Here is a 13,241-nt window from a genome sequence, read left to right as displayed (position 1 = left end):
ACATCCTCCACAAGGTACCATGTGTTAATCATGATTACAACCATATTTGTTTACAATAATAGCGAGTACTAATAACTTATTTTTTATCCTATGTTGTGGACGCATATACTATGTTGTGGACGCATGATATCCTAATTGCTCTGGGTACCTCACTCCGTACAAGGGTGAAAGGTACCATATGAAGGAATGGCATAGAGGTACGAAACCTCGGACTCTGATGGAAAGATTCAATCGCGTTCGCTCATCCATCCGGAATATCACTGAGCGATCATTTCTACAATATGCCACCCTATCCTATGTACAAGCAAAAGATGACTGTTGTAGCAACCATGGTCCTTTATAATTTCATTCCGGAGCATGGAGGTGAGAACGAAGACTTTGCTCGTTTTGATCATGATCCTGCTTTCACACCAACAATATCGAAAAGATACAACAAACGCGGTTCATCATCAACGCCCGATGGGTCAACATCCGCAATCAGTTCCTGATGAGCTGACCACTACACTTTCTTTTGCTTGGAACTAGTTGACAAAGTTTATTATTCTCATTTTGCATGTTAACTTGCAAATTATCTATGCGAAAAAAATACTATTCTCATTTTGCAAAGTATGGTTGCGTGTTGCATTTTTTGTTACTGTAGTGAATATGTCAAAAACAGTAGCGAGAAAAAAAGAAAGGGCAAAAAAGACTATTCAAAAAAAAGAAAGAGGCAAAAAGGACTAAAAAGGACTATTCCGCCCGAATACTCCCTTTCCTATAGCTAGAGTCAGCTAATCAGCCAACTCCGTTTTCCTGGAGTTCACGGAGTGGAGCTGAAAAAACCTAGGGTTGATAGAGTGGAACTATTTTTTTTGAGGTTGGAGTGCTCCCTAACAGACTCTTAATTAGATCAACACTATGCTAGAATTGAGGCATATAAATAATTACCCAGTAATTTAGACTATAAAGCTGTAAAATTAAAGGTGGTGAGGTGGTAATAACGGAGGATCGTCATTAGTTCTTGCATGATACATAGGCGCCGAGTAACGCGGTTATTAGACTCAAACATAATACCTTAACCTATATATTTAAACAAAAGTGTACCACCTTAGTCATACTTCACGAGCGCTTGTTATATTAAAAAGGCTTTGGCTGTATCCACTTGAACAACCAGATTAGTAAACCTACGAAAGAGTCTCGGACAGACCACACCAACCCATGTCCGGCGGCACACCAGACCCAACCAAACCCGTAGATCAGCGAACGTTTCCTCTTACCCAAACTGCCGAACCCAACCTGCCACGAAAAATCCCGGCCCCCGGCATCCGCCCGTCCGTGCCCCATCCGACGGCCCATCCGGCTCGACGAGGTCACGATGATCCATCCCTCCGCCCCCCGCCCAAGCCCAACCCAACCATACATAATTGCGACCACCACCGCGACCGTCACTATTATCCATTTCCATCAAACCATCCATTCATTCGCCCGCGCGCCACCGCCTCCGTTCCCCTCGATCCCATTCCGTCCTCGCCCTCCCGCATTCCTGGAGGTTGCCGTCCGTCGAGCGCTCGGGGGGGTCGAAGGAAGCGGGCGGAATTGATGATGGCGCGGGCGTCGACGGGGGCGATGGACGCCGCGGCGGTGGACGAGGTGCTGCGGCGCCTCGTTGAGGGCGGCCGCGGCGGGAGGCAGGTGCAGCTGTCGGAGGCCGAGATCCGCCAGCTCTGCGTCGAGGCCAAGCAGGTGCTGCTCGCGCAGCCCAATCTCCTCCGCATTCACGCGCCCGTCAAGATCTGCGGTGAGCGCCCCCGCAGGCCTTTGCCTGCCTTCGCTGCACCTCTCGTTTCTGCATGTGCACCCCGGTCTCGTTTCGACCGCCGTGCCCCATTGAATTTCACGATTTGGGTTGGATTCTGAGTGCTGCGGTCGGGTTAGATTCGTGCCGTGTTCATAGGTGATTAGGGGGGTAAATGCTGCTGCCTAGGTTCATTTATCGATTATCGGTCCGCAGGCGCTTACCATACTCATGAAATTCGTACGTGTAATTCCCGGTATTTGGATGGGGCAGAAAAGTGCAGTTTCCGAATGCCTCGTCGCCGTTCCTGTCTCGTGGTCAATAAGCAGAGCTGCCACGGTCCTTGCTTATTAGGTACGCCTGGCCTTATCTTTTTGTACATTTCTGGGGGGGGGGGGGGGGGGGGAGGAAACCGCACTTTTGGGTTGCCTGTTTCTGCACGCTTTGTGCTTTTTGGGTAATGCCGGGTCTGCAAGCGTAATGTCATCATCAAAGTATTGTAAACTAATCTGCTGGAAGTGGGGGGAAAATATGCTATGCTGCCGGGGGATTGCCGGCCCTGCTTCTTGGTTGGTGTTGGAGGTTGGTAGTCTCGTTCGGTTTATCTTAACCCTGAGCCTCCTTGAGTGTGGATTTTGGTGTCATTGCGGAGTTGGTGACTAGTGAGTAAAGCTAGGCTTTCTGACTTGTGCGCAGCATTGCATGATTGTTGGATTGTCTGCTAGGTTGTTTGGAATGTTTGATTAAAAATTATTTAGTACATTCTTCAGGTGTGTATAGTTGGATTGCATGACTAGTGCTTAGTTGCACGCAGAAAATTCTGGTGATTTTTCGGGATCGCAACTAAAACTTTGCATGTGCATTGTGATGTGTCTTGTGAACATGGGAGTCATAGCTGCATTACATTATTACTAACATATGACAGTCTGCTCCTACATGCTGTTTCTTCATGCTTATATTTTTCCTTCGCTGTTTAATCCCATTCCATTTTAGTAATACTTTTTTTTCTAAATTACACTGTCAAAGTTTTCTAGGCACAGGTAGGCACCCTAGTTTTGCCTCATGGGTCTTCCTAGGAACCTCTAACTAGGCTCTTGCCTCGCATACATAAGGAGGGAAGGGAAGGAAACGAACGAGCATCATGATGGAAGTGGAGGAAACCAAATATTGGTGGAGCCCTCAATGGATGGGTATAGTGGATAGGGCGGGAAGGAGGGATTCATAATGATGGGACATGCACAACATTTTGTTCCAATAACTAGGTAATGGTGATTTTTCATTAAGGGCCCTTTGATAGGGCTCCGGCTTCTCTAGCTTGTAGGAACCAATGAAGCCAAAAAAAAGTGGTTTCAATGGTCTCCTAGTTCATTTGGAGGAGCCAATTTTGCTTCAATAAAGAATATTCCCTGAATATTACCTAGGAAAATAAAACTCGACCACGGGGGAGGCTCCCCTAGGCTTTGTTATAAGGTGTTGTGCTTTGAACCCGGGTCGGGATAGGAGTTTAGAGTTCAACTCTCTAACTGGTCCACCCAAGTATCACTTTGAAGCGGAGAGCCATTTTGGGTGAGAAAGCTGTCCCAAACGGGGCCTAAATATGTTTATGTGAGGTGATGTTGACACTGTAACTGTGTGGTACGCCTACAAGCAAAAGCTAGATGTAACTCTTCATGAGTAACTTTATCACTACTTCGTAATTGGCTATATTTATACAATCCTGCTGGCCACTCCATGTGGCGGTCTTGTAGAGAAGTCAATGCTAAGCACTTAAGTCTCTTACCAAACAAAATATTTGCTTCTATGGTGAAGCTTATAAACATTGAAGTCCTTTTATGACTATTGGAATCACATTCTGATGAATTTACCCTTTTTTGATATTGTAGTTTACAACTGTCAGTTTGCAGCACCTTAAATTGCAGACTCTATCATCATGATACACCAATGGTCAGTGTAAGCAAATCAGGAAATGAAAACATCACATAAGGAGAAATGTCCTTTGACAAAATATAGATCATTTGAGCGTCCCCTTTTGTTTGAAAGTTAGTCCGGCCATATTTTGAAAGTAGATATTATGCTGAGCTCTTTAGTTCTTATGTGTTCCAGAACACCTGCTTTCAATTACTTAGAAGAAAAGGTGTTAGCTTGTTCAGTATGTTATCTTTCTTGGCCATTTCTGCATATCTACAGGATAGAGATACCTTTTATTATGTTTTAGCCTTTTCTTATGTTTCAGAAATTGTCTCTAAGGAACCTACATGCAATTTGACGTGCAGGTGATATCCACGGTCAGTTTGTTGATCTTCTGAGGCTATTCGATTTGGGTGGTTATCCTCCAGCTTCAACTTATATTTTCCTTGGAGACTATGTGGATAGAGGCAAACAAAGCTTAGAAACCATATGTCTGCTTCTGGCATACAAGTTGAAGTACCCTGATAATATATACCTTTTAAGGGGGAACCATGAAGATGCAAAAATTAACAGAGTATACGGTTTCTATGATGAATGTAAAAGGAGATTCAATGTTCGACTGTGGAAGATATTCTGTGATTGCTTCAACTGCTTGCCTATGGCAGCACTTATTGATGACAAAGTACTATGCATGCATGGTGGCCTCTCACCTGAATTGAATAGCTTGGATCAAATAAAAGATATTGAGAGGCCTACCGAAATTCCTGACTATGGCCTTCTGTGTGATCTCCTTTGGTCTGATCCTAGTCCTGATACAGAAGGGTGGGGGGAGAGTGATAGAGGTGTTTCTTGCACTTTTGGTGCAGATAAGCTTGTAGAATTCTTGGAGAAGAATGATCTTGACCTTGTGTGCCGAGCTCATCAGGTAAGCAAAAGTATATAAGCCTTTATTTTTTTTCTCTTCAGATTCATGTGTCAGTTTTTGACGTGTTTGTTTCTTCCCCCTAGGTGGTAGAAGATGGCTACGAGTTCTTTGCAGAGAGAAGATTAGTGACGATCTTTTCAGCTCCAAACTATTGCGGTGAATTTGACAATGCAGGTGCTCTATTGAGCATAGATGAAAGCTTAATGTGTTCTTTTCAGATATTGAAGCCAAAGGAAACAGGTGCACCACATTCAAGGAAACCCCTTCCAAACAAGGTAATTATAAAGCTTTAAGTGATTTCATCATAAACATCACATTGGGTAGCTAGCAAATATATTACTACTGAGTTATATTTGCTGAAAATCATTAATTTTTTCTCATGGACTATAATTTATGTTTATCTTACCCTCTTTATTTCAAATTTTGTATTTCCCATGTTGTGTTCCGTATTTATATGACAATTGTGGGTTTGGGCCTATATTGGATATCCTACAAGCCTATATTTTGACTCCTGGAGAGAGTGACTTTCTGTCATGTGTAGCGAGAACATGTGTACTTTACTGCTCGCATGAACATTACTTAGGAAGAAGAATAAATATTCAACCATTGGCACATGCTTTAGTAGCATAATATTTACTGTCCCGACACACTAACTACCTGGGGGATGGGGTGAAGGTTTGGATGGAATCCATCAACCTTTGTTTTCATGTTATGCTACCGTGCAAATGGCATCGTACATACAGAATGGAAAGCTGTAATGAAATTATTAAAGTCATAATCTGATAGTTATATTCTGTCCAGGGGCAATTTAATATGTTACCAGTGCACGATACCTCTTCCATTTAAATTTGAACGTCATTCTAGTAACACTTATCGGCATTTTAATAGTCACTTTCTTAGCTTCCTGCATTCTTTTTGTCTGTGCGTCAATTCTAAATGCGTGATGCATTTAGAATACACCTTACTCTTTTTTCCCCTCTGCGAGCTAAAGAACTTCAAGTTCTTTTTCAAGGAAATAATCATAAGTTTTTTGCAATGCTTATGAGCTCAAATAATCGTTTTCCCCTTTTCTTAACAGACACCAAAAGGAGAAAACGTCTAACTTGTACTCAGTTACGTAGTCACTATTGTTGTCAGCTCCAAGGGGGTGATCTTATTATGTCTCGGATCCACCAGGGCATGGCATTAGCGTTCTACAGTCTATTTCTCCTACCCTTTGGAGTGCCAGGGCCTACATCATCGCTGAATTGTGTAGACTCAATCGGCAGCACTTACATTCTTCTGTACAGCTGCAATGTTTCTCTCGGGCATTTAATCCTTTCTTAGCTTCTCTATAGTTACCTCGCCACCGCTGCAATGTTTGGTCTGGTGGACAGGTGTTGGGTGCAGTAGTGTTTTTTGTTAGTTATTCTAGTGATGTTTCTTTGCCTGATCACTTTGAGATTTGTTTGCCTGTGTATGTTCTTCAGGCTATGTTATATATGCATCGTGCATTTGTGTAATTCTATTCATTTCCACGTAAATGCTTTTGTGTACCAAATCTGCCTTTGCATCAAAAAATAAAATAATGCTTACTGTAACAGTCACCCATTATATGTGGTGTAACAGTGCAATATATCTGTTTGTGTGTGGTCATAAACTCCAAAAAGAAATGATGCATCGAAGGAAAGAAAAAAGGATTAACATTTCGGTCTGGTACATGTATTTCTATTTCAAGATAACAATATACCTTGTTTCCCCACTATGTATGACATTCCTTAGCCCTTGTTTAGAATGCTGGAATCATGCATCAGTTTTGTTGAAATTCCACGAAAAACTAATTTCATTCCTATAGCTGACCAAAAACATTCTTGCGTTCCAAAAGGTCCCCTACTTTGCTCGTAATTTCACAAATATTAGAGAATTAGAAAAAGGACTTCGCACAATCTAAAAAAGAGACTCCGCGATATAGCTTGGCTACATTTATTACCACAGGAGAGGTCTCAATATATTCAACTTAATGACCGATAGACATTCCAACAACAGTAACACTTGTCTACTTCATGGTACACTCTCCGTGCGCTTCATTTTCTTGCATCCTAAAAAAGTGGCACATCCGATCGAAAGAAAATGAAAAAAAAAAGAAAAAGAAAAAAAGTGGCACCTAGTATTCGACAGAAGTTATTCCACACATCCACTGGATCGGAGTTCTGTTATTCAGTGTAGTTTCCTCCGTTCATCTTATAGCAGAAGTTATTGCGCACATCCACTAGCATTCATCTTATAGCCGAGCCTGAACTTTCTTTGCCAGTGCGCTCTGCAAATGGAAGTTTCCCAATCAGGTGCCATGTTGATATTAACATCACATTATTGAAAATAGGCCAAAGAGAAGAAAAAATGTTACAGACAAAACAAGAAAATTAGTGTATTTAGTTTAATGCTACCACACTTGTATTTTGAAAATCATGCTAATGAGCTGCAGATATTTGTGCAAATCAGCTGCAATAGTTCGAGTATGCCTGCATGACACTGTACCCATATGCATGATTTTAATGTAAGTGCTAAATTAGTTTTTCTTAATGCACACCTGAAAACAGTTATGACTACAAATAGTTGCAAGACGGATGGCAGCCGAAAAGATAATGACTTGCTCACCAGAGGAATCCCTTTTGCAGCTCTTTCAGCAAGGTAAGAACAAGGCTTGAAGAAGCCGCCATACCGGTTTGTCCACTCTTCCAACTTTCCATGAATGTACTTTGCACCGATGGAATCCGCCCAGTACATAACACCTCCCCTGCTTGTTAATAGAATGTGAGTTATTCAGTTATAAGATGAAAATGGATTGGGGTTCGGTTAAAAGGAAGAAATTGGACCGGAGTACACAAAAACAGACCTGTAAGGTGGGAATCCCATGCCAAAGATGGACGCAATGTCAAGGTCAGAAGCTTTGACCGCGATACCCTCATCAAGGACCCGGCAGGCTTCATTTATCACCGGGAAAAACACCATCTCAACTATGTCTTTCTCACTTAGCTTCAGCAACTGGCACGATAGCACCAAAGGTTTTAGCACTAGAAGCAACCTCATCAGTTTCAGAAAAAATACAACATTTAATTTACCAAATGTTACATCCGAATTGCTCTAGCATTTCATGTCACGTCTCATAAGAATCTGGTGCATTCACTCATTTTACCATCCTAACCATCACGTTTGGCATAAAGGAAAATGACTTTTAACACTGTGTTGGCTTAGCTGCTTCGGATAGTTCTAATATTTAGTTGATACCATGGCAACAGTTCTATTAAAATCTGCTTCCAAACCACCATTCACATTTCAAAAATAAAAAGCAGTATGTTTACATAGAAAGTAAATAGCTTTAGGTGCTGTATTATCAGCTATGAGCACAAATGAGACCATAAAGTATTGCCAACTTCTCAACTGGTAATTGTGTTACTACCCAAAACATGGCTTTTAAGACATAGCAAAAGGGCATGGATAATCACATGATGAAGAAGCCAAACCTCAGGATCTGTTGTAACTCCTGCCATGCTTCTAGACTTTTCAATATATTTCGTGATTTCAGGATCAGGAGTGGCCTTCCTCTTTCCCTCGTACTTGTAAAATCCCTTTCGCGTGGCCTCACCTGAGTTAAATATTTGATAAGCCAATATGAGCTGCAGAGATAACAAATATGTTTAATTATGCTTACCTGCCCTATTGTCCTCCATCATGAGAGGAAGTAGCATTGATTTGTAGACCCTCTCTGGGAAGTTTTCGAGGTATTGCATACCAGTGGCCACGGCCACACCAAATCCAACCAGGTCTGCCAGTCTGGATACAAGCAACAGAAAAAGGGCAAAAACTTTGAATCCATCTGTAAGTTACTCAATAGTATGCAAGCTCATGAAACACAAGCAAAGGTTCCAGAAGCTTATAGATTATAGGAAAACAATACAAGGTCAATATCTTACCTGAAAGGACCCATGGGCATTCCAAATTTGGTACAGGCACGATCAATCTTATAAACATCCATACCAAGATCAACATAAAAGAGTGCTGATTGAGTGTACGGAAAGAACATCCTGTTAACTGCAAAGCCAGTACAGTTCCCAACCACTATTGGTGTCTTTTTTATCTTCTTCCCGACATCCAACAAGTCAACAACAACTTGTGGTGAGGTGCGCTGGGTACGGACTATTTCCAGAAGTGGCATTACATGCGCAGGACTACACAATACAATAAGTCAATAGTTGTCATAAATAAATAATCATGTATCGATTTATGCTGTATTACCTAAAGAAGTGTGCACCAACAATACGATCTTGAGACTTTGTTTTCTCTCCAATTAGATTAAGATCAATTGTAGATGTGTTAGTAGCAAGGATACAATGGGAAGGACAGTACTTCTCCAAGTCAGAAAATATCCGCTGCTTCAACTTCACATTCTCTATAACTGCCTGCAATCGTGAGAAGCAAGTGAATAAGGATAACTAAGCAAGTAAAGTTTTGTGTGGAAACAAGGGTAAAGACTTGCCTCAATAACTAGGTCTACATCTTTGAAATGTTCATAATCAACGACACCTGTGACAAGAGACATAGCCTTCTCATATCTCTCGTTGGTCATTTTCCCTTTCCGCACCCGGCTCTGCAAATTGGCTGGTGAAACAAAATAGTGAGGCTGTCTATTTTATAATTGCACTGATACTAAGTATCAGACACTGGCCAAACATTTGGCAGGATGTAAGATGATTCTAAATAATTCTACCTTTGATTCTGTCAATTCCAGCATTTAGAAACTTTTCATTTACTTCTTTAAGTATCACAGGATAGTTACTTAATATCATTGCAGTTGCAATTCCTGAACCCATAAGTCCACCACCTAATATGGCAACTTTACTTATTTTCCTAGGCATCAACCCCAAGTCTGTTGCACCTGGAATCTGTTCAATGTAACAAAGGATTAGGACAGTGTATGATTCGTATTAACACTAAAAAGGTTGCCCATACCTTTGATGTTGCCCTCTGAGAGAAAAACACATGGACCAAACTTTTACATGTATCTGAAAAAAGCAGGTCCTGGAAAGCAGTTGCTTCCTGCATTTTTTCATTGAGCAAGTGTACACAGAATTTCATAATGCTGTTTCTACCAATGAAAGTTTTATAATAAGCAGCACAAAATATAAGAAATACCAAGTACCTTCCAGAGCCCTGCTCTTGGTCCTGCAACTATGCCTTCTTCAACAGCATCAATACAAACAAGTGGGTGGCGAAGATTAGCTGCTTGCTTTTGAGCTTGAGCTCTTGCAAACTTCAGAATTTCCCTAGCCTCTCCAAGAGGTTCTAGCTTGTCAGTCTTGTAAAGGCTTTTGATCCATGGCCTCCTAAGTTCATATATATCCAAAGCCCATTGACGAGCAGTATTCACCAAATCATTAGGAGAAACTAAGGCATCAACCAAACCCAGTTCATGTGCCTCACCACCCTTGATTGGCTTAGATAGCTGGCAAGATGATATATCTTTAATGTTTTAAAAAATAACTGGAGAAGCTGCACGAATGTAAGAGAAAACGGAAATCTCTATGCTCAAGGAGGAAAGAAAAAACTGGTATAGCTTACCAACATCATTTCCAGAGATTTTGTCAGTCCAACAAGACGTGGGAGTCGTTGTGTTCCTAAAAGTAAGGAAATAGGGAAAGCGTACACTCAGAAACGAATTACTTGGTACCAAGGAGGCAAGTACATTAAACAATTCTATCATAAGTAGAAAAATATGAAAAATAAATTACCTCCAAATCCTGGAATAATTCCAAGTTGAAGTTCTGGAAGCCCTAATTGAGCCATTGGAGTTGCAATACGTGCATGGCATGCCTAATTGAATACATAAACGTTTTCACTTATTGTTACCACCTCTGGAATAATGAATTAATGACAGTGATAAGGATAAAATTATAAAGTACCATGGCAACTTCTAATCCACCGCCAAGAGCAAGACCATCTATTGCTGCCACCGATGGCTTTGTCGCAGCTATTTAGGACAAGACATCGAATAACTGATCAAGACAATTCTTCATTATAAATTTAATAGCCGATTGTGAAAGGTGAACGAATCAAGTACCTTCTACGGTATCTGTGAGGATATCAATTGCTATATAACCAACCTTTGGTTGCATCACTGTTAAAAAATGATAGATCAGATAACTTAGTGATGAGAACTGTAGAGTAGTTCATGCAACAATTATAAGGTGAGATAGTGTAGTGAGAGGTAGAAGTATAATGTACTTTGGCCTCCCTGAACACCACCGAAAGAACTAATATCAAATCCTCCAGAAAATTTTCCTCCTTTCCCTGTAGTAAGTTGTAAAACAAAAAATTACCATCTGTCAAACAAACAGGAGTTGCTCTGTTTGGGACTTCGCCTCAAAAAGTGGCACATGTATTTCTTAAAAGAATGAACTGCGCTATACCTGTAACAACAATGGCTTTGACATCGCTTCTCCGAAGGGCTTCTTCATAGCTTTCCTTTAAGCTATATAAGACTGGAAGGAAAAAAAAAAGCAATTGTGAATCAACATATTTAGCAGCTAATGCAATCCATTAAATCACTGTATAACACTAAATTAATACATTGAATCAACTAATTTAAGACTAGTTTTGAATGGCTCGTATACAGATGCATTTGAGGGTTGTCCAACATGTGTATATGTCTATGTGGAAACAGGAACAATGTTAGTGAATTGTTTGGGTGCATAAACTATATATATGGTCATGGAAGACACAGATGCATTGCATCGAAGCCATACAATCTTTGTGCAATAAGCAATATTATCCTTTTCCCCAAATGGAACTACATCACTCTTTCCAGTGATTCTATAATGTTTCGGCTTTGACAGTTGTGCATATACCCCGACCTTGCAATAAATGTTTCTGACGTTCCATGTATTTAACATAGGGATTGTGCCATGTGCAAATCCACATGTTTTGAATTGGGGATTTGGATACAAATCATGGGTTACTTCACATTTGAACTATATCCTAAAAATTCCAAAGCAGTCCACTCTTAAAAACTAGGAGCAAGTAAAAAAGCATGAAAAGTATACACGTTACAAAATAGGACTTTTGCTCAAAGTGATGATTTCCTACTCAAATATTCATGTTATGAGATAGCTTAATAAGATAATCTATTGATTCAGTCAAGTGATTTTCAGAATAAAATTTACAAGGCACTCGGTCAAGCAGTTTTCAACAATGCTATGCTGTCAAGTGAAGTGAAGCTGCCCAGCTTAGCATGGTTTCTTTATTACAACTTTCAACACATGATCGGAAACATTTTCATCAATAAATATGAAACATTAAGGAACAATTACATGGGGAAATCCTCTGGATAACTTACTATATGGGGAAAACGAGCATCCACAGGTATAAGCTCAGTGGTATTTTCACAAAGATGATAGCCAGGAGAAACAAAGGAAAACAGCTAAGAACATTTTTGCAAGAAAACAGTATGCCTTGCTGTCCAACTTTGTGGTACAGGTCAACGTGATTGAACTGGAGATTTGTTTCAGTTACTATTTATTGTTCTATTCAAAGGAATAAATAAAATGTATTCTACTTGCAGAAATCTGCATACTGAACAACAGAACCTTGTAAGACTACCAGCAGTGACAAAAAAAATGACACGTTTCTGGCAGGACATGGTTTAATCACACAATTGTTATATGGCAGTATGACACAGACACAGAAGAAACATCTTCATTAAGGAAATATTTTACAGCGCATAACTTAAATTAGAGGAAATTAGCCAAGTGCTAGCCCCAATCCAACACACTCTAATTCTACAAACAAAACAGTAATATCGAGAATGATTCTACAGTTCCCCACGAACCCCTACCGCAAAAGCCCCAATCTCGGATCATACAGATCACGGAGTACAAAATTAAGCACAGCGGCTGCAATAATTGACACGACGGAAGCAATTTTACATCTCCCCTCATCAAATTCAGCAACTCAGCGGACCTGAAACTCCAATCTCGCATCAACAAGCCCACAAGAAAAATAGGAAAGATCAACAAAGCAGATTTGGGAGAATATAGGGCGCAGCGGAGTACCATACCGTCGATGGAGAGCGAGTTAACCGGCGGGTTGCAGATGGTGATGACGGCGACGCCGTCCGCCCCCACCTCCAGCTCCGTCCTCCCCTTGGCCGCCATCGCCGCCGCGATCTCTGCTCCGGTGGTTCCAAGGTTTCTTGCTGCCGTTGCTTTCTTGCAGTTATGGCTTGCTAGGAGTTGGGAGCTGGCAAGCTACCAGTGCTGGCATTTATCTCCCAATTATTATTTATGGCGCGTACCGCAAGCGGTTGCCGCTGACGCTATCTATCTCATCTACTGCTCTGTTTCCCGAGAAAGCATGGGACTCTGCTCTGCTACGGCGGCATTTGAGATTGTGGATTAAGCGAGAAGGGTGAGTGGATTAGGATATTGGCTGAAGATAGCCAGTGTCCTATAGGAAAAGGGACTTGTATTCGTCTTGAATTCTTTTACAATTTTTTTCCATGTAAACTCTTGTTTTATCGCGAATTCTTGAAGATATCGTGCAAAAAATATTCCAAAAGGAAAGAAAAGCGAGGGAAGTATCGCATGCAACGTGGATTGTATG

General features: G+C 41.0%; 2 protein-coding genes across 4 annotated transcripts; one reads left to right on the top strand and one right to left on the bottom strand.

Moving 5' to 3' along the window:
* The first annotated feature begins 1,447 nt into the window (after positions 1-1,447).
* Positions 1,448-6,727, top strand: LOC112895947 (serine/threonine-protein phosphatase PP1-like). 2 transcript variants are annotated; one of them, XM_025963962.1, is made up of 4 exons: positions 1,448-1,777; positions 4,048-4,607; positions 4,691-4,882; positions 5,686-6,727. In XM_025963962.1, exons 1-4 carry the CDS (start codon positions 1,579-1,581, stop codon positions 5,707-5,709), a joined length of 975 nt encoding a protein of 324 aa, XP_025819747.1. In that variant the 5' UTR covers positions 1,448-1,578; the 3' UTR covers positions 5,710-6,727. The 2 variants fall into 2 exon arrangements, with proteins under 2 accessions (XP_025819747.1, XP_025819748.1); XM_025963963.1 differs by lacking the exon at positions 1,448-1,777 and adding an exon at positions 1,819-2,128.
* On the bottom strand, positions 6,556-13,058 carry LOC112895946 (glyoxysomal fatty acid beta-oxidation multifunctional protein MFP-a). Of its 2 annotated transcripts, XM_025963960.1 has the most exons (19): positions 12,697-13,058; positions 12,475-12,599; positions 11,051-11,122; positions 10,866-10,931; positions 10,702-10,758; positions 10,544-10,611; positions 10,373-10,454; positions 10,203-10,258; positions 9,784-10,086; positions 9,594-9,680; positions 9,352-9,526; positions 9,121-9,242; positions 8,880-9,043; positions 8,558-8,812; positions 8,296-8,417; positions 8,108-8,229; positions 7,480-7,628; positions 7,242-7,380; positions 6,556-6,903 (listed from the first exon to the last, which is right to left on the bottom strand). In XM_025963960.1, exons 2-19 carry the CDS (start codon positions 12,575-12,577, stop codon positions 6,868-6,870), a joined length of 2,178 nt encoding a protein of 725 aa, XP_025819745.1. In that variant the 5' UTR covers positions 12,578-12,599; positions 12,697-13,058; the 3' UTR covers positions 6,556-6,867. The 2 variants fall into 2 exon arrangements, with proteins under 2 accessions (XP_025819745.1, XP_025819746.1); XM_025963961.1 differs by lacking the exon at positions 12,475-12,599.
* Positions 13,059-13,241: the final 183 nt, after the last annotated feature.

This window comes from Panicum hallii, chromosome 5 (genome assembly GCF_002211085.1).
Source record: "Panicum hallii strain FIL2 chromosome 5, PHallii_v3.1, whole genome shotgun sequence".
Classification (NCBI taxonomy): domain Eukaryota; kingdom Viridiplantae; phylum Streptophyta; class Magnoliopsida; order Poales; family Poaceae; genus Panicum; species Panicum hallii.
This window is presented reverse-complemented; position numbering and strand designations above follow the sequence as displayed.

Excerpts from the sequence above, each read along its gene's own strand:
- LOC112895946 (XM_025963960.1), bottom strand. The coding sequence starts at position 12,577 with ATGAGGGGAGATGTAAAATTGCTTCCGTCGTGTCAATTATTGCAGCCG. Across the intron at positions 10,612-10,701 it reads CCTCACAGATACCGTAGAAG|CTGCGACAAAGCCATCGGTG; the intron begins GTACTTGATTCG and ends TGTCCTAAATAG. Across the intron at positions 9,243-9,351 it reads TGGAATTGACAGAATCAAAG|CCAATTTGCAGAGCCGGGTG; the intron begins GTAGAATTATTT and ends TTGTTTCACCAG.
- LOC112895947 (XM_025963962.1), top strand. The coding sequence starts at position 1,579 with ATGATGGCGCGGGCGTCGACGGGGGCGATGGACGCCGCGGCGGTGGAC. Across the intron at positions 4,608-4,690 it reads TTGTGTGCCGAGCTCATCAG|GTGGTAGAAGATGGCTACGA; the intron begins GTAAGCAAAAGT and ends TCTTCCCCCTAG. Across the intron at positions 4,883-5,685 it reads GGAAACCCCTTCCAAACAAG|ACACCAAAAGGAGAAAACGT; the intron begins GTAATTATAAAG and ends TTTTCTTAACAG.